This window comes from Engystomops pustulosus, chromosome 2 (genome assembly GCF_040894005.1).
Source record: "Engystomops pustulosus chromosome 2, aEngPut4.maternal, whole genome shotgun sequence".
NCBI classification, from domain to species: Eukaryota; Metazoa; Chordata; class Amphibia; order Anura; family Leptodactylidae; genus Engystomops; species Engystomops pustulosus.
In genome coordinates this window covers 55,428,140-55,448,733 of record NC_092412.1, presented here as the reverse complement: position 1 = coordinate 55,448,733, position 20,594 = coordinate 55,428,140, and the positions used below count along the sequence as shown (strand labels likewise).

General features: G+C 41.1%; 1 protein-coding gene across 1 annotated transcript in view; it reads left to right on the top strand.

Moving 5' to 3' along the window:
• Positions 1-5,231: 5,231 nt before the first annotated feature.
• Positions 5,232-20,594, top strand: part of ITGA5 (integrin subunit alpha 5) — a 59,683-nt gene continuing 44,320 nt past the window's right edge. The window contains exon 1 of the mRNA XM_072134680.1: positions 5,232-5,516. Within this exon, the coding sequence (XP_071990781.1) occupies positions 5,350-5,516 (167 nt within the window). The 5' untranslated portion in view covers positions 5,232-5,349. The remainder of the gene's footprint in view (positions 5,517-20,594) is intronic.

Here is a 20,594-nt window from a genome sequence, read left to right as displayed (position 1 = left end):
CTGAGATGAGTCAAGTTTAGAGGCTGCAGTGGGAATGTCACTTCAGACGCTCATGTCTTCCATTCAATAGCACCTAGAAGTATAGGTTTTTTTTTTATTAAAGATAAGAATCTCATCTTTGGGCTATCTCCACACGACTGTGGCCAAAATTTTACTTATATTTGCCTCAGTCTGGCATCTGTTTTTCACATATCCCCACAAACTATAGTCTATGAGTGATCCCTGCTCTCTCGGTTGCGCAGTACATTAAAATAGCCGTGGGCGCTGATCCAAAAGTATTGCATCTAGTGGAGCCGTGTCATCCTTTTTCCATCATGTGCACTTTTCCTAAACAGGTATTTTCTTTTTATTTTATTAATCACAAATATAACAATTCCTTTATATAGCGCACACAGATTCTGCATCGCTGCACAGAGCTTGCCAAATCAGTCCCTGTCCCCAATGGGGCTCACAATCTAATCAACCTACCAGTATAATTTGGAGTGTGGGAGGAACCTGGAGGAAACCCACGCAAACACGGAGAGAACATACAAACTCTTTGCAGATGTTGACCCTGGGACAAATATTTGGGATCAAAATTAGATGTGGGTCAGACCCAGCCCATATACTGTTTTCTGCAGATGGAGTACTTCCGGGATTGCAGGTTAAGCTTCCATGGCAATTTAACACATGACCAGTTTGCAGCTCAGTCCCATTCAAACGAGTTTCGAACATTAGCATTAATTCTTACTCATGGTCATGAGTAAGCCATGAGTAAGAACTAATGCTAATGTTCGAAACGCGTAGGTCTTATGGACTATGCACTATGACTACCTTGTGTATTTTAATGGATTTTGAATAAAGAAGAATCATGTTTTAGAAAGCCTGGAGTGCCGATCTCTACCTCTTCCTATTTTCTGATGTGATATGTATGGCAGACTGTAAATAGCTGATCAGAGTGAGTATGGCAGAACAATACTGATCTGATAGTGACACTTACTAGTAAAAAGATCCGGAATACCCCCTTAAATGCCAACCATGCTTTCCCAAAATAAAATTCCTAAATTAAAAGAACCTAAATTAAAAATCGTATTAAATACTGGTAATAAAAAAAAAAAAAAAATCCTGGTAACCGGTAAAACTGTTTAGACAGTTTCATTGGACATGAGGTACGGCTTCCTTGTCTAATTCTGTAGGATTGATTCATCTCCGAGTGTCTGAGAATAGACGCTGCCTGGTGAATCATCTCTACATAATCAGAGCATGTAGTTATGTCTCATGTGGGGTCATTCTCCTCCCCAGACATTTACTAGAAGGCACTAGCTAGACGGCTCGTATGACGTCCTCCGCCTCGCTGGGACATTCCAGGTGATTTTAATTAAAGTACAAGCCATTAATGGAACTACATATAGGACAATGTAACTGGATGCCCTGTAGGCGGCATTAGGGCTAGAGGGAAGTAGTTGCGGAGTTATATGAGGGGGTTTATTATGTCTTGTTGTAGTAATGGACCCAAACACATTCAGTCCTGTGTCTTAGCTTTTTTCAAATCAGAGCAACCTAAACCAGCAGGATGTAACCACTACGGCAGACGCCGCTCGATAATCATCCACCACTAAATTGTAATGTGTCTGGATCTGCATATAAAGACAAAGCAAGTATAAAAAAATCTATGTGAGGTCAAGTGTCAGCCAATATTTTTTTGTTGATTCACATCTCTACTTATTGGTTCGACAGTTTTGCCTTTTAAATAAATTATATTTCCCAGACTGCATTTTCATACATCTAAATGGACAAAATCGGAGCACACTAGTCCAAAAATCTACTGAAGTTATGAGTCCATGGAGTTTAATAAACCAAATTATGCCAAAAAGCATTTCTTTGGCATATAGGATATGTTGGCACCAAGAACACTACTTTATGGGACTTGGTAGGTGACCTCATTTTTTTGGAAATGGCAGTTGTATGAAACTGTAACAAGTGTTTGGCCTACCCCGACCCCACCCTTCCCCATATACCGTATATTCACTATTGGCTCAGAGGATCCACTAAATATTACCAATAGCATATTTCACGAATTTTGAAATGTCGAAATAGGGACTCCGGTTGAGTCATACAGATTGCTGGCGAAAAATTTCCAGTTTAAAACCTCAACCTTGGCATGGCTTTAACAACACCCCCTACCGTACCCACAACATTTTCTGCCTCCTTTAATGGTCCCCACACTATATTGTGTCCCCATTTAGTGATAATGTATAATGCACCTTTCCTGCGGCCCCCACACTGAATAATTCTCTCCTATGGCCGCTCCTTATAATGCCCCCTAATGTAACAAACCAATTAATAATGACTTCCTTCCTTATAATTCCCCCATAGTAACCCCTTCCCTACTTATAGTTCCCATTTTTTATTGGCCCTGATTAAGATTTCTCCTTTTCTCTAGCCCCCTCCTAATAACGCCCCAATTTTTGTAGCCACTTCATTATAGACCTTTTTTTGTGTTAACTCAGATAGAGTTGGACCACGGGGCACATATCCCACCAGCCAAGACTCCAGGACCGACTTGAAAATCCGGGACTGTCTCGCTGAATCGGTATCGGTTGGGAGGTATTCCCAACTGCCTTCCCATCCTTTGGGCTGATTTCTTAATACCCTAAGAATTAGCATCACTCCAGATAACTCTGGTAGCAGATGTGCATGAGATGGTTGTCCCCTCTGGTTAAGCTGTTTATGTGGGCTCTTATCTCTAGTATTAGGGATGGTAATGTTCTCACTGTTACCAGGACAGGCCATCATAATAGTGCCATAACCTCATAACCATCCTCTTCCTCAGACTGAAACTTACATGTATGTACAATATTATATCTTTACATATTGGACAACTTCATATATACCCAGAAACAACTACCAGTATTCCCATTTCTAAGTTTACTGTGGTTGTTAGCCCAATGCTTATTCATGGTATTTACAGCGGGGAATACCTATGTGTTATCTTTACCTATCCACTTCCAGAAAGCTTCCCTATCTCTGACGTCTGCCCTCCTTTTTATCTTATGCTAAAAGCCAGCATCCGAGCCCTCCTGCTCATGCATCAACCTGATGTCAGTGTGATAAGTGAGGGGAACTGGCTGTCCCTCTCTCCACATGGAGAACGTGTCTAAAAGCTATTACTCCATTCATTCCCTCCTTAGAACAATGAAGCCCTGTGTGCATGACGCTGAACGTCACTGAGCGATTTTTTTTTCAAACTGCAATAAATTTCTCTATAGGCATTCTGGCTTTTATACTGTCTGTAAGTGAAAGCATGACAGTAAAATCTAACAAGCAGGATACTATATTGGCCATTCTGCCGGGGGAACTCTTGGTTCCATAAGAAAAGCAGATTTTTTTTTTTACAATTTTTCCATTGTCCTTTTGTCAAAAGGAGTAGTTTGCAACATAAGTTAAGATGCGACATATCAAACTATACAGAGTGTTATCACTGGGGCTTTCAACTGCAACTTTGCAATACATTACATTTCAAGCGGAGGGATATATGATGCTATCACAGAGGAAATATTGTGACAAAAGCACTGATTTTTGGAAATAAATTTTTTTTTTCATCTTAACTGGTGGGAGTGGGCATATATCTCAACAAGACTATGGATCTGATCATTTAACTAAACTGCTTTGGGTCACTTACAATAGTGTTAGTTTAGCAGGTTGAGCATGAGTGAGTTCGGTCCAAGAAAAAATTCCTGGTATTTCTGGGCTAAACAAAGCGTCAGTTCAGTCCAGTGGTACAAGGTTCAGGAGTGGTGCAGGAGGGAAGGGGTGAGTGCTATTCACCCATCCCCTCTCCATAGAAAGCTGGGTGGCCATGCCCTAAATCCGTGCAAAAGACAGGACATCTGGCGCAGCCTCACCGCTCTAATACGATACTTGTATTGTCCATTGAAGTAAAAAAAAAATATGCTTGTGTGCAAGGGGTCTAAGGGTGGATTCCCATGTGGCGTTTAAGTCACGTTTTTAAACAAAACGCAAGTGGGAGGGGGTTCGGACAAAATGTATATGCAGATTTGTTTTCACAATATAGGTGCAGAAATGTGTCTGTATTAGGGCTTATTCACACTGTTGATATTTTTTATCATTTGCGTTACATTTTCACCAGCACACTAAGACCTCATGCACATGAATGTATTTTTTCACATGTGAAAGTAGTGCAGGGGACAAGGTGGGTCATGAAGGAGACGTAGGTTGAAGCTGAAATTTATGGCAGAGCAGCACGGTGGGTAGCACTTCTGCCTTGCAGCGCTGGGGTCCTGGGTTCTAATCCCACCCAGGTCAACAACTGCAAAGAGTTTGTATGTTCTCTCCGTGTTTGCATGGGGGTCCTCCGGTTTCCTCCCACACTTCAAAAACATACTGGTAGGATGATTAGATTGTTAGCCCCATGGGGACAGGGACCGATTTGACATGCTTTGTGCAGCGTTGTGTTATCTGCAGGCACTATATAAATAAAGAATTATTAAATTGGTGTTGATTTCACAAGTGCTGTACCAAAATAACTAAGCGGCAAAGCTGGTAATTAAGACAGGCATACAACACGTCAGCCTTACTACATTGTCCCCAACATGTCCATTTCTTTGCTGAAGTGAACAACAGGAAAAACCATGGACGCCAAATATCAATATGATCATAGATAGGACTAAAGTTGATGTAAACTTTCTTTTTCACATCTCATGACATAAAATTTTAAAACATTTTTCTTTCATTTTAGCAAATATACACAAGCTTTATCCGAATTCTCTCATATTGCCTGCAAGGCTTGATGCCAAATATACTTGTATGATATTAAAGATTACGGTAAGATCTGACAAGTGATGTATTAGCAGACTGTAACAATACTCAGGAGTTCATCATATTGTCATTAGGAGACTACAGCATTGTCCCCTTCCATTAGGTCTTCTTTCCTCGTACCTCCATGTAACTTTGATGTGAAATCCGTTTACCTTTCTCCCCAGTCACACGGATGATTTAATTAACAGTTTACCAGAAACAAAGCGGTTAAGGGTAATTGCATTAAGCATTGGGTTATTAAGATGCAAAATGAGAGAGAAGAGAAAACACACATAGAAGGGGCCTAATTAAATCCACATCCAGCACAGAGAAGGAGAGAGGATCTGTTCATTGAACAAAAAGGAGGTGGGGAGTAGTGCTGCCCGGCCGCCCCTCCTCTATCTGTAGGGAACACCCTGCAGCTAATTTAGGAGGGGCTTTTCTCTTCATTGGAGTAGTTTTTTGGGTTTTCAAAGTCAGCTTGCATCTTAGCAGGTCCCACTTCACATGGTCCCTTCTCCTATAACCAAGTAAAGCCTCCAGAAGCCAGACATGCAGTGCCCCAAGGAGACTCGTGCCTTGCTGTCAGCCTGCCTCCTCCTGACTTTCATCTCTATTCATGGATTTAATTTGGATGTGGAGCAGCCAGCGGTGTACACTGGACCACAAGGCAGCTTGTTTGGTTACTCTGTGGATTTCTACCTCCCAGATAAACAGAGGTTAGTAAAACTTAACAATGCAGAGAGTTACCCTCTTATCTACCAGCATGCACGATTATTTCTATAGCACCAACATACTCTGCAGCGTTGTCTTTCCCTTGTCCCTGTGTCCACAGAGCTCACAATCTAGTTCCCCCATCTCCAGAGCACACACACACTGGAGACCTGGGTTAACCCTTGGCAGCATGTGTTGGCTCTTGTCATTGTGTTGTTAGACTGTTCACATCCTTTAGAAATCCTGTTGGCAAATAAGTGTGAACTGAGAGTAAGGAATCATATTGTTAACCCCTTGCTGATTGCTATATTGGCCTCTATGTCTGGAATGTGAACTGATTGATCATTGAGTATTAATTGTTTCGGTCCTAGCAGAAGTTGAGGTTTGCTTTTTGTTCTTGTGTTGCTACTCTGTAGCTCATCCCGCCCCTGATTCTGTTCCGTTACTTACACACTCCCTTCCATAGTCTCATTTCCCCTTACTCCCCTCCATTCCTTTTTTTAAGCTTCCTCTCATTTATTCCCTTTACCTTCCTCGCCCTATTCTTCCTAGAGTCTCAGACATCCTCCTCAGTGGCTCTAAACTCCTCTGCAGCCATATCTTTTGTGTCTGGATCTGGAATAGGATCCTGCTCTGTGCTCTCCCCATCTGTTTGATATTACCTGGTGATGACCCAACTCCCGGTTTCCTGTAGTTTTAGGGGCAGTTAGAGGCAGAATATTGTTCTGAATTCACCAGCCCTATGTTTTACCATAACTCCTCTTCACTAATACTATTACCACTGAGGGGATTCATTTCTGCAAGTTTTTGTATTTACCTTTTGATTCCTAGGGCTACGTGGCTACTCTACTGTGTAGCCCAGTTTATTGCTATTTTTACTACTTTAGGCTGAAGACTTGCATGTAGTTTTAGTTGTTTTTTTGCACAGATTTTGCTCCAGTGAATTCAGCTGGAATTGCTTACTTATATTTTCCCATTCTGTTTGAATCCACTTCTGGCTTTGGCTCAAAAACTGCAGCAAAAGCAGTGTCAAAAACTCCATGTGTGTCTCCAGCCTTAGGCTACTTGCATTGTGTGCTGTTCTTGGGCTGCAATCAATGGATCCATGGTCTTATGTCCTCACTGTGTTATCTATTGCTGAGCCGTAGATATAAACAAAAAAAAAATAAAATAAGTAAATTCGGAAGGCATCCATGTTTGCTGAAAAAAAAATTGAGGGCTGTCAAATTATTTCACTAGCTTGTCCCATTGTTACTTAGCAAGTGATCCGAAAATGAACCGCATGTAGATGACACCTGTGCGTCATTTTTTCACATTCCGATGCACTTCTTCTATGGAAACCGCAAACATGAGCAAGAATTGGATATAATTCCAAGTCTATACTGACATATCTATAGGTTGAGTATGGATAATAATATAATCTTTATATGGCGGCATCAAATTCTGTAGCGCTTTACAAATCTATATTTATTGGCGGTTTTCCATAGGCTACAAACAATAACATTTGACATAAAAATAACACTTTAAGTAAAGGCGTGTAAATGAACCTGATTTTTATGACTTTGACCAGGACCCAATTGTTGCAGCCCATCGCCACATCTAAGAGCAATTGAATGACATTGTGTGACTAATGTTAGTCTATGGACAGTGATATTACGTGATGGCTCACGCCATGTAACAACGCTGTCATCCTACAAACCCCAGTGAGCCATGTGATACTTTGATCTGGGGTGACCAGTGTATACATGACCATGCCCAGTGGGTGCAGGACCTCTGAGGGAAGTGAATACAGCTCAGAGCCCACATGAGGAAAGTGAGTAATAATGTTTAACAGGACAGCGCTTCCTGAAACCGGACACGCAGCAACAGTAAGGATTGTGTCCAGCCCCTGTATAGCACCCACAGGAATCCAGACTCTGCACTGGGATAGTACAAGCTGTGAATGGGAAGATACTTGTGTACTGTGATCATTGTGTTGCCCTTGATATGTGTTTAATCCGATATGATTATGAAATGCTAACTTCATTTTTCATGTAATATTGGCATTTTTAGCAGTGATTGCAGTTATATTTGTCTGCGACTTTGGCATGATTTCTCACTGGGTATTTCCATTGGTATGTGACTATTGCCATTCATTTTTTTTCTTAAGAGTGATCGTTCATACAACAATGGAAGTCCCAACATTTTTTTTTCGACCCTATTTCGAGTTCTGTGGGACTGATGTCGTCCTGTAATCCGATGATATTCTGAAACCAAGACATTGTGTGAATGTGGCCAATGAGACTGGGAATGGTTACTTTCGGGAAAGCTCATCGCCTTTGGTTTCCCACTTGTTGTCAGTATGGACATGGCACAGCACATACAATCGCTTGGCCCATACTGTTTGTTTGTGTCAGCCTAAAAGTGTCCTGTTCACACCAGTTAGATATTCAGTGTCACATAAAACTTGTGGTCACGGCCTGATGACTGGCTCTTAAATGTATGGGTTTTGTTGTGATTACTTTATTTTATTACAAATTTTTGGTAATTTTGCTGAAACTGAAAAAAGGTCCTATGATTTGTATCTGTGGAAGCTGTCATGCCACGCTCCCCTAAATGTTCTGCAAATCGCTGTATTATGGATCCATATCAATGTAGCTAATCTGTGAGATAACCCCCTATATTTATTTTGATGACTGATTGAAAAGAAAAATCGTGAATTTGTATTAAACATTTGACACCACACAGAACTGCATTGGTGAAATTTGCAGTAGTTGTACAACTTTCATTCATTCCGCCTCGGAATCTCAGACCTAGCGCACAGCTATGGTGGCCTGAGGTCTAGATGTGGGCTATATATGATGTTTTACAGCTGAGGCTCTTAGGCAATTAATGATGTTGTTTATGGCAACCAGTTGTGAGTCAGCTGGTTCAATTAAAGGGGCTGTCCACCTCTGAAGCAGAGGCAAGGAATCTCCTGTCAACATTGCCCACGGTTAGGGTGATGGCACACGTGGCGTTTTGAACCTGTTTTTGGTCCGTTTATAAGCAGCCCATCCAAAAACGCATGTGTTTTTGAAAAATGCATCCGTTTTTGACCAGTTTTAATTGAGTTAATTGGTCAAACCCGTCAAACGGATCCGTTTTTTAACGTACTGCTTAAAAACAGCCCAAAAACGGGTTCAAAACGCCAAGTGTACCATCACCCTCAGTATACAGAGGTTCAGGGTGACCTTATGTTGACAGCATAGCTCTACGAAAGGCTATAACAGGCCCTGCTGTCAACAAAAAATCATCACAAAGCCCCTCGATCCTTTGAGGTTCTGGGCTGCACAGGAAGTAAGGAGACAGGTTTTCAAGAGGTTGGGTTGAAGATCATATGACCTGTCCTAGAACCAGATAGGCCAGAAAGGAGCTGCATAATGTAAACCTTGTACGTCTGTAAATATCTGCTTCAACCATGTTGTGGCCTTTTGTTAACCAGAATGTTCTTGGTAATCCCACAAGTCTAGAGGTGACTACTTCTCCAGATCTTGCCTTACACTATATACTTGCTTTCTCCAGAAATCGACATGGTGAAGGCGGTAAGCCATTGCATCGCAAAGTAATTTGTCTAAAATTACTTCAATGAGACCAAATGATGAACGATTAAGTGACTATATCATCATAAACTCGTATAGCGGGGCTAACCTATCTTAGGTATTTTATATTTATCTATTTTTAGTATCCCACAAGATCTGCAAAAGATTTTTACATTTCTTTGAAATTCTTGTCCTCATAGGATTGGTCTCTTCCTGCTGCTAGCAGTTTTGAAGTGGTAGAAATAATTGAACCCCATTCTATGCCACATAATTGGCATCTTAAATCTGAGGTAATGATGAGGGGGGGGGGGGATGTTGAAGATATCTGGCAGTACATGGCTTTCAACATTTTGAAGTAATGTCCATGAACAGACTTGTAATGTGATCGGCTCTCCATGCCGTTTATTGCCGTCTCTGAGAATACTGGGATTCCTTGACTGCTTTTTACGTTTCATCTGAATATCTCCTCTGTAGAGAGAATGAGTAATGACGCACATGGGCCCTTGTTAGACCCGCCGGCTCATTTATCTTATGGCCTGTACTTTTCCCTCGCTGAGATCAAGACTACAACTCCTCTTCTTGGAGGGTATTGGTGCATGCTTTGTCTGGCTGGCAGCATTTTTGACAGGGAGCAATAAAACATGTGACCCTGGTTGCTTTTCTACTTCTCTGGGAATGTACTTTCTTATCAGTACAAGAAGATTGATTTTCCTACGTGAGCTCCATAGACCATTCATTTTTTTTCCCCTGCATTGGCCATTTCTATTTCTTCTCCATAGCATAACATAAAAAAAATATATATATTTTTTTTAATTTCAGACCACACAATGGGGAAAAGAGAACACGTATAAAGTAATTCCTAGGAATTTACAAACTCTTTTAAATACAGGATGATAAGTCTTATCTGTAGCTTCCCATGGGCATCTGGTAGGATCAGATTAGAAAGTTCTGAAGATTTAACGAAGAGCACAAAAAAAGGCTGTGGGAAATTATCTGTGCTTTGAATTCCTTTTTAGATGTTTTTGATTGTATTGTTACGCTGGGTTTACATAAGATAGTCTTGTTTGTCACACATGGTACCACGATTCAAGGAATGTAGTTATAAAGGGGCACAGAAGTGGTCTCACAATGTACTTCAGGAGGCCACCGTTGAGAAATTTGGCAATGGAAGGGGGAGGTTGAAGTTTTTCCTATTGGCAGCATGGGATTCCCATTGTGTAGGCCCACAGTTGGTTATAATGTGGGTGCTGTTAGCGGCAGCCTGGGGCCAAAGACTTTTAAGGGCCCCATGGCCACCCAAACTAACCACCAATTTTCCAATAGAACCACTTGCAAATTTTCAGCCAGTGTAGGAATTTAAGAACCACCTCAACCTTCAAAAAAATAAAGCATGATGAAGCAGTGTTCCCAAAAAGGTGTGTTTTATTCCACCACTGTTCACCTTCTCAATGATGGTGTTTTCATTGCCTATTTTTTTTATTCTGTAGGTACCAAGTTTGATTCTGCTCTGTACACATAATAAAGAGGGACCTCCAGCCATGAAAGGCTCAGCACTCATGTATATAAGAGCCCTTCCAGGACCTGTGAAGGTCCTTAACCTGCAGAACTGAAAGCCAACAGGAAGGCCCAAATTCCTTTCTCACAAAACTTGGTTCTAGTACTGTATGTAAGCAATACATTTAAAATCTGGCCACCTGCGCATGAACATTGCAGAAATCCGCCATTTTAAAAATGTATTTTAAAAACATCTGCTTTTTTTTTTCACCGCTGCTCTGCTTCACTATGGCATACGTTTTTCATGGATACTCATGACCTGCTGACTGATCCGTGAAAAATGGATCTGACTAGAACATTCTTTACTTTTAAAAGGATTGGTCACTGATCTATTAGAAGGTATTGTATTTGGTGCAGCTCTGTGCCACAAGGCTTGTGGGGGTCCACAATTTGCAAAGAGCCTATAGCATTCTCAATCCACACCAGCCATATGACTCCAATGTTCCATATCCCAAAGAAGATGGCATCATTACAAAAGATAATACAGTAAGACGTGGTGTGGTTTAAATCCAGAAAATGTATACATATCTTATAAGACTAATAGTTATTGGAAGATTTGAATAGTTTATTGCGTTTTAGAATAGTTTTTTTCTTAGTGGAAGAAACTGATACTTTAGATGTACATTTCCCACAAACTGACACAGTTTACAATTGTAAGAATCTCTTTTAATAGGGCCATAAACTAGAAAGCAAATTGGAATCTGATCTGACTAGTAGTCCGAGTGGAACTGTGCCTCGGTGCCATGAGTTCTGGCTTTTTATTGTGGTGCATTTTCTTTACCTTATTTATGTTCTTTTTGAAGATGTAAGAAAAACAGACAGCTTTTTGACCTTTGGACCGAGTTTGTCAACTTAAAACTAAGGTACTATGCACATTGGTTCCATATGTGGGCTATCAGTTTTTTTTCTTTTTGCAAATGCCAACATGACATTCAGTGGAGCCATGCACAAATTTGTCTTTTTCTCTGATCCGTGCAAAATCTGTGTGCTCTGAGCAGGTCCTATCCCTGCCTGTGTTTTGCGTTCTATGGGAACTTGAAAAAAAATGGAAGCCATGCAGATGACCCACAGCCCATATTTGTGGATCAGTTGCTATTTTAGACAATCCTGATACCCAGAGGCTGCACTCACAGATGGCGTTTACATTGCATTTTGAAACCTAACTGCTGAGGAGAGGAGATTTGCCCCATTACCATTGTGTTTTGTAAATTCAAGTTTTAACCCACGTTAACATGGCGTTAGCATTGAATTTGCAAAACTTAAATGCTAACATTGTTAGCACTGCATTAGCATTGCATTTTACAGCATTGTAATGAGGCCAATCTCTCCTCAGCTGTTGTATTGTGGTTCAAAATGCAATGTAAATGCAACGTGTGAACACAGCCTCAAGGGATTGGGACAGTCTACTGACACCAGGCTTCTGTTTTTTTTTTTTTTTTTCTCCATGGTGTATGGATTCAATACAGGTTTTTGGGAACATATGACTCAGAAACTACACACCGCAAAAACGGACAACTGGCCTGTTGTATACTGCCCAAGAACAATACACATTCATGTCCAGGTCGTCTACACCAGACAATCACAAGGGGCACCAAATGTATCACAGTCTGGTGTGCTTAAGACGCATGCTTTGTCTGATATTTATGAAAAATAGGTGTGCTGCTTCACCATTTATTGCTACGGGGACTTCTAGACAGCAATCTCCAGCAGTCTGAAAGGGCCGCTGTCCTATTTAGCCAAAATTGCAAGGGCCTTGTTCTTGTGATCAGAAGTGTACCCAGCCTTTGGACCCCCTTGGTTCTACAAGCCATTCCTCCTTCTGTGCATGGGTTGTAACTTGTAGACTTGGCCCAAACCCATTGAAACTTACCACATTATTAGCCTGTAAAATTACCTTTTTATACTTCCGTTTTCTAGGAATCCTATTTGGTAGCCCAGTCCAGGGAAACAAGATGCATATGAACCGGTCAGTTACTGTAGTAATTGTCAACCATCCAACATATAATCCTCAGACTATATGCATTTCAACACATTTAAACCACTCAAGTCATCTGTTCTTTCAAAGCAAGTGGCCATGTGTTATGGGGCTGTTGGCTGGCATCCCTTTCATTCCAACGAATATAGTTCTGGATCGCTTTCTGTCACTTGTCCGCATCTCAATCACATCATGCATGTTCATAACCAGTCTAACTTGTGTTCATACAAGGATGAGGACTATTTCTCACAGTGTTTGATTTTGTGATCCATGTGTTGGCCAGATTTTCTAACGTAGCTGAATTAGGCAACAGACACTTAAAGCGGTTACCTACTGGCCTCAGTATTGGTGACAATGGAGGCCACTTATTGGTCACTCGCCATCACTTCATAATGAACCTGTTGTCTACTGGAACAGAGGACAATGTAGAAGGGACATTATCATGCTGGTTGTGGCTTACAACTGCTATGAGAAAGTAGAGGGATGTTCTGTATTATAATAAAAAAAGGTTTGGATACAGGAAGCCTAAACTATCTGTTTTTGGTTGAAAAACATAGCTGCTTGCTTCAAAAAAAGTGGGCCTATGGAGCGCCTCGGACACCCCCTCAAGAATACGCCAGACCATGCTAGAATTAATCAAGGCTTTGTCTGCTAGCGTTAACACTGCTGCGTCTGTTTTGACACTAGGAGCAACTTACTATGGCCGTTTTTACAGGTAAAATGTCCTCTTTAAAGTTGGACATGGTTGCCATAAAACTGCCCAAGTGAAAATTTTTGTACCTCGTACATGATAAACTACAAAATTGTCCGCATCATAGTTGGCTTTGACCAGGAATTCTCCAGCAAATGTTGAGCTAATGTTTGTGTTTTTTTTTTTTTTTTTCCGGAATTTTTCTTCTTCTGCACATGGGAATTCTGTCTTTCCGCAGGGATGGAAACCCTCTGATTAAACAGGCAATTAGTTACACATTTCTCTTTGTGTAACGTGGATCATGTTTAGCTGAGGCCAGGTTACAGTCCTCGCCTGGGCTCAAGCCGTGGGAACTGTGTCTGATTAGTTATCAATTGGCAGGGGGGGCCCTTAAGCTACATTTGACCCCCCCCCCCTCCATGCATGGGTTCTACTGTACAGTGACTGTAGGCCAGGACCCCAGCTTATCCCATTTAAAGGGCTTGTTTGATTCACAGAACTTGTCCTTCCTGTGACTGTGGGTGGCCAACATTTGGTCTTCACACTTCAGATGTTTTTAAGTCTGTTATCTGCATATTAATTAGACTGTGGTGGTGCTGGTCGCTTTACTTTGCTTTAACTACATTTTGTTGTCACGTTTAGTCCAACAACCAATAAACCATTGATTTACAAAATCTTGGAGGAACACTTTAACCATTACAACTTGTTCCTACATATTTGCAGTACACTTGAATAGAGGAGATACATTGTATCTTAGTTCCAACGGTTATAGCTTGTCTTGGTAACTTTTTTAAGCAATTGTCTGAACAGCTATTTTACTGATCACTAGTTGCTCATGAGCAAGTCCAAGAAAAGCAATCTGGGTGCTTCCGAGTTTTACGGGATCCAACCTCGAACCCATTAAGTAAATGGTGTTCAGTGATTCTAGATTGTTATGTAATCAGGTTGTCAGTAACTGGCTTTAGAGGGTTAAAACGGGATTAGTGGTAGACCTATCCAAGCATCCAATTGGAAGTGGGCTCCAAACATCATACCATTTTACGAGTTCATGCTCCACTCCTACCTTTCACCTTCAATGTCATCACTGACTGTTATACACAAAACCCATTTTTAAAGTTAACCATCACGGGAGGAATATTGTTTTTCCCTATTCAGGCCAGAATGGGTTAACCCTTCTCCCGCCTACAGAGTCCTGCTTCCGTGGCAGAATGTTTGTACAGAGTTTTCGCTCAGTCTGTGGATACTTTTATAAGCTCTAGTTGCTGTAACTAATCAAACGCAGCAAGTGTTGGCCTTGAGAGATCCTCTGCATGTAGGAAAAGCCAATCTTACATGACTGTTATAGTAATATAGGAGCAGTCGTCTCTCCTAGAAGAAAATGCAGAAGCTGTGTCCTCTTGCATTCTCCATTATCTAAGCTTAACCAGTCACTATAATGTCCTTCCTAGAAGGATGCATTCGAGAATCCTGATGTTCCTAGAAATCTCTTTCCAGGTTATGCTGTTAGCTGAAGACTTGCTTGGCTGATCACAAAGGGTTCAATGTTACTACGGCAAGGACTGTAGGTGGAGATGAAGGGCCATCATTGATCACACTGACCCTTGATTTAGCTTTTCTCTCCACCTGTTTCATATATTGATGTTTTGGCCAAGTATTTTGGGACATGCTAACTTGACTTTGTGCCAGAAATAAGCAAGTCAACATACAAAAAATACCATAGACGAACTTTTTGGAGATTGAGTGCCCAAAATGAGACCCAAAAAACACTAGCTTTTCTCAAAGTGCCAACACGGCAATTTAGGCAGTAAAACTTATTGCTACCAGAATTTTGGAGCTCCAATCCGACCCTGTCCACACCTTTTCACCTTGGACAGGACCAAGCAGCACAGGATGGGTCCGAGTGCCATCTCTGGCACCAGTGCCATAGGTTCGCCACCACTGCCATGGATCATATTATAGAAAGCAAATTCGTGTAACTTGTACAAACGTGCAGAGAAGGCACCTCCTCCATTCATTCTTTTAATATTTGGGCGCAATATTGAGTGGTCTACATCACTCAATTCACACAATCATCTGGTCAAACGTGTTTATGGTATCTTACGTCTCATGACGGTGGATTTTTAAAAAGTTGCGTTGGCCTAGTGACTACGAATAATTCTAGATGTGTGCTACAAGAAAATATTATCTAAATCCGCTCCCTCGAGCGAGATAAACATGCACGCTTAGCCACGCATACATGTTTATGGTGAATTCTGGGCAGAATTTATAGTACATTGTATTGTGCATGGAAATAGTTTATTGGACTTGTAGGACAAAAATAGTTTTCTCAAGCCTCTGCACATGTGAATGTGATATCTAGGCCTGGCTTACACTTCTGATTTAAGGCGCTGCCAGAGCGCTATGAGTTGTAAGTAAATCTGTTCTGGAAGTGTGTCTGGAGTAAGATTATTCAAAGATGTTAACTCATTTGTGGCTAATGTTCCTTGGCGCACATGTATTTGTGTGAGATGATGATAAATCGGCACATTTAACCACTTCTTCTTAGCCTTGCACATTCTGTGACCTGTTTGATCATATCGGACCAAGGATTTGGAATGGAATGATATTTAGTACATTATACAGACTAAAAAGGTTAGATGTCAGCACATGTACAATATTGTGTAGAAAGATTTGTCCTATTAATAGTGGAACCATGGTGGCATTATACAGACATGCAGATGATGCTGCTGTGAGCAGGGTATTGATATGTTGAGAATAATCCAATCAATACTAATAATCTTGTCTAAAGTACTTATGTTGGCAATCCATCATCCATTGTCCTTCTGTCTCATTTATTGATGGTCATGATCATTGGTTAGAACAGGATGTGAAAAACATTTACCGGTAGGTTGTCGGGAATGATCTTGCCATTGAATTTTCTGCATTTATCTTTGTTTAAAGGGAATCTGTTGGTAGCTTTGACCATAAAATTGGTGTTTGGTTTTAAGTAGCAGCCCTGGAGATAGTGTAACCATGCCATTTGTGTGTGTTTGTAGCAGCAGGACCTTGAAAACTGTTTCTGGAGTTGGTACACTGTGTGGGAGATCTCTTCTGTACTGCTGCAAGCCTCTTTCCTGGAGTTATTGCTGTAGTATTTGAACAGAAGCCTGCTAGAACAGTATCCTTGAAAAGAGGGGATGAGCTATGCAGAGTTGAATGAAGAGCTCTCACACTGTAGTGCACTAGAGTACTCGGCTATAATCCTGGCACATAAATGCATTTTTCACAGTCCTGCTGCTACAAACGCGCACAAAGATCTAGTTACACAGTTCTCCAAGGCTGCTACCCAACACTGTCTGCAATGGTCAAAACTCCTGACCAATCATTTTAGGTGTATTCTTGACTACCTTTCCAAGGTTGGGCTTTAGCTATATTTAATCACAACTCTGGGTCTCACAGTATTTGTTGTATCCATTTCTTTACATCAAACGGAAAGTTCATGAATATCTTTGAGAATCTTTTGAGGATATGGGAGCATTGAGCTGTGGGGTATTAATCATCACTACTTGTCATCCTCCTGAAGACTCATCAAACCCACAACTGCAAGTAATTAGCAATACTGGTTGGTTTTTGCCTTTCCCAAATCTGTCATAGAGTTGGTATTTAACCATGTTTTAAGTCCAAGCCAGGAAATTCATAATATGGTTTGATTTTTTGGATTGGAATATGGAAACTTTCATATTGTATATGGTGAGTGGGGTTTTAAAGGCAAAAGCAATATTTGCAATACTAAAGAAATGAGCTTGAGTAATATTCTTGGCACAAAACTCAGGTTTCAGAGGTTATGGATAGGACAGCACACATTGCACATCTTGTATGTAACCACATTCATAGTTTTTGTTATGATATGATATGGTTGAATATTATTAAAGGAGGTATCCACTCCTCTGCATAGGATAGGGCAGTGATGGCGAACCTTTTAGAGCCTGAGTGCCCAAACTTCAACCAAAAGCCACTTATTTATTGCACAGTGCCAGCGCAGCAATTTAAGCAGTAATTTATTTCTCCTTGTCCTTTGACAACTTTCAATCGTTCAGCCTCCTAAGGACACCAACGCAGTTGAAAGGAGGAGGGCAAATTTGCCTATCATTGTAGGAAGATTCTGTAGGAAGATTCTTTGAGTCCTGTCTGGTGAACTTCATTCTGGGGTGATGGCTTGGGTGCCCACAGAGAGGGCTCCGAGTGCCGCCTCTGGCACCAGTGCCATAGGTTCGCCACCACTGGGATAGGGGAATGCTAGTTGTTTGGTGAGGTCTAACAGCTTGAGAATTTCTTTACAAAGTTTTACAGATGATCAGGTAAAACAACAGCTCCTGCTCCCAAGAGCTTACAATCTATGAGGAGGAAGGGGGTGACAGAAGAGGTCATAGGTTGTAGCTTCACCAACAGAATTTTTTTTAAATTTTTTTTTTTTCTTCCTCTCTGCTCTTGCTTCCTGTCTATCAATGTATGGCTAAGATTTGACTGCTTTGTGTCTCTCTGGAGGTCAGTAAGATTGGTGTCTTACCATTGGGAGAAATGGCCAAGGATAAAACAAGACCAGCGGTTGCTGAGCCTTTACAGAATCTCATCTTGTGCTTAAATTTGGCTGCTGTGTTTTAAGTCTTTGCCGAATTTGAATCCTGGCATGGAAATCCTAGATGGGAACTACAAGTCACCCAAGTTACAGACTAACTGTGACTTGTGGTGAAGCTCTCTGGATGTTTTACTTTCGTTTGAAGCTGCAATTATCACTTGTCATTGGGACAAAATGATTTTATCTGGAGTTACAATTACAAAATATACCTGTTCCGACTTCTATATAAATTCAACTTAAGAACAAACCTACAGAACCTATCTTGTACGTAACCTGGTTGTATACGACGGCATCAGGACCTGGAGCACAACCATACCGGGAGCAGGAGAGGACCAGGGAGGTGTAATGTACAGCTGCCACTCCTGGGTCCTCTCCTGCGGGCACTCTTCTCTGGGTCTTGACCTCGACGCATACAACCAGTGTCGGGAGTCAGAACACACAGAAGAGTGGCAGAAGAGTGCACCAGTGTGCAGTGAGAACTTCTCGCACCACTACATGGCCTCCTGCACCAATGATCTCCTATGTTACATCAGTTATGGAAGTGCTCATTGGATTCTAACAGTCAGCAGGATGCAGACCGCAACTCCAAGCTTGACTGTGGCTGCATGCGGCCTGTCAGCAGGTTTTGTGCACCCCTGATCTCTCCTTCCCCACCCCCTTTTATCCTCGATGAATGTGTACTGCACTTTATGTACATGCTCAGGAGTGAAGCTCCTCTGCTATAGATTAGAGGAGAGGAGTAAGGCAATGGGAAGCAATGCCTGCATTTTGCTGAAGCACTGCTGGAGTTACCAGGAAAAGAGGACTGTGGAGTTGGAAACTATTTTGGTGAAAGAGTCAGATGTTTGGCTTACTAACTCTACAGCCCTAGGCTTGGGTAGCCCATAAGGTGTCTTCCCATGTGAGAAGGCTGGAAATATAAACCATACATTAGTCGGGGGCCTGCCACAGATCTTGCAGTGAAGCCCATCAGCTTCAAATTACGCCACTGGTTTCTGGCAGTTTTCCCTATTGATGCACACTTCATAGGGTCACTTATGCTTGTGCCATTTGTATGGAGAAGTTTGGAGGAAAAAATATACAGGTTTTTGAAAACAATCACTATTCAAGGTATCATTAGGGTGCTGAGTTGAAGTATAGGTAAATGATCCTATCTACTATGCATGGGCTATAATCTAGAATCTACAGCCCATGACTTCACACAGCCTTAGATGTAGCTTTCATGTTCTGTGGCTGCCTAATATTTATGAAGAGTTAGTAAAGCCACAATGATCTGAATATGATTGAGTGACCAGGTTATTAGTTATGTCTATGTAAATAATTAGCAAATCCTACCCCTTTAAGTCTAGGAAATCAAGAAATCTGACCCCCACACATGATGAATGTTATGGCTCGGGCTGCCAGCATTTTCCATGGTTGCTTCTCACTTTTCAAAGTATTGTATGAAAATCTGTTTTTGTTGCGGTTGGTTCTAATCAAATCGGGTGCCGTGAAGGTCTTTGGCTGGAGTAATACAAAGGCATGTAAAAGTAACGGCATAGATACCTGCCAAGGGAGGATCATGGATTTTACTCCAGATTTTGATTGATGGCTTATCTGTAGAAAGAGTAGAGCAGCTGCTGTTGTGTCAATGGGGGTTATTGGAGATAAAGAACGGAAGATAGGACCTCTTTTATGTATCTGTCCTGTTCTTCAAACAGGGTTGTCCTTGTGGATAAAAAAAAAATTACATAAGGCCATAACCATCATATGATATACATATTCCCATCAAATCGCAATTGTGCAGTAGATTTTTCCTTAAACTGTACCAATCTTTTCAACGGTGAAGAATTAAGAGACCTATATGAATGTCTTGGTGACACAGTTGATTTATTGGGATTACATGGTAATCAGCTCTTTCCATACATCCCATAAGGAAGCACTGAAAAGGATTCCTCTCCATATGCTGACATCTGCTGGGTGCGGAAGCGGGGCCTGCTAAACATGTGTATAACATTCCTTAATGTTAATATATACAATATTACAAGTGTATCACAGTCTGTTTAGTGGTTTTGTTAATGTATTAAATCATGGGAAATAATGATGGATTTAATTGTAAAAATGTTGCAGTGTACAGGACAATAAGTGCTATTCTCATGGGACAGAGTTTTTTTTTGTTCTTCTGTAATGGTACAGAACAATGATGGCACGTTTATAGTCGCTGGAGCCCATGGAATATCATCCATAAATGTCATATAATGTAGGGTTCTTTCGTGGTGTCGGCTTGCTGCACAGTCTTGTCTGTCTTTGTTGGTTGTGCCATATGGTCACGTGTTGCACATTCCATCAACAACCTATTCTAGTAGTGTATATGTTTCAACTGTTCTGCTCTAATGTCCCATTGTGAGCGGAAATATTAACAATACTAGATAGTAGCTCTTTAATTATAAAAAAAAATTCCTGTGTTTTTAAAGGATTAGAGTGGGGTTCTATACCAATTTCCAGAACAAAGCAAAATCATTTTGGACAGGGTAAAGTCAGGCCTGGGTAGAACCTTAGAGAAAAATTTGGCAAAACAAAACTTGAAAGGTTTGCTTATCTCTGATTACAACCATAAAGCACCCTTTACTTTTCTGGTCTGTGTGGTGTAAATGTTTGGGTATGGTCCAATATTCTGTTGTTTTGGTAAACTTTTCTCCCCAGTTGTCG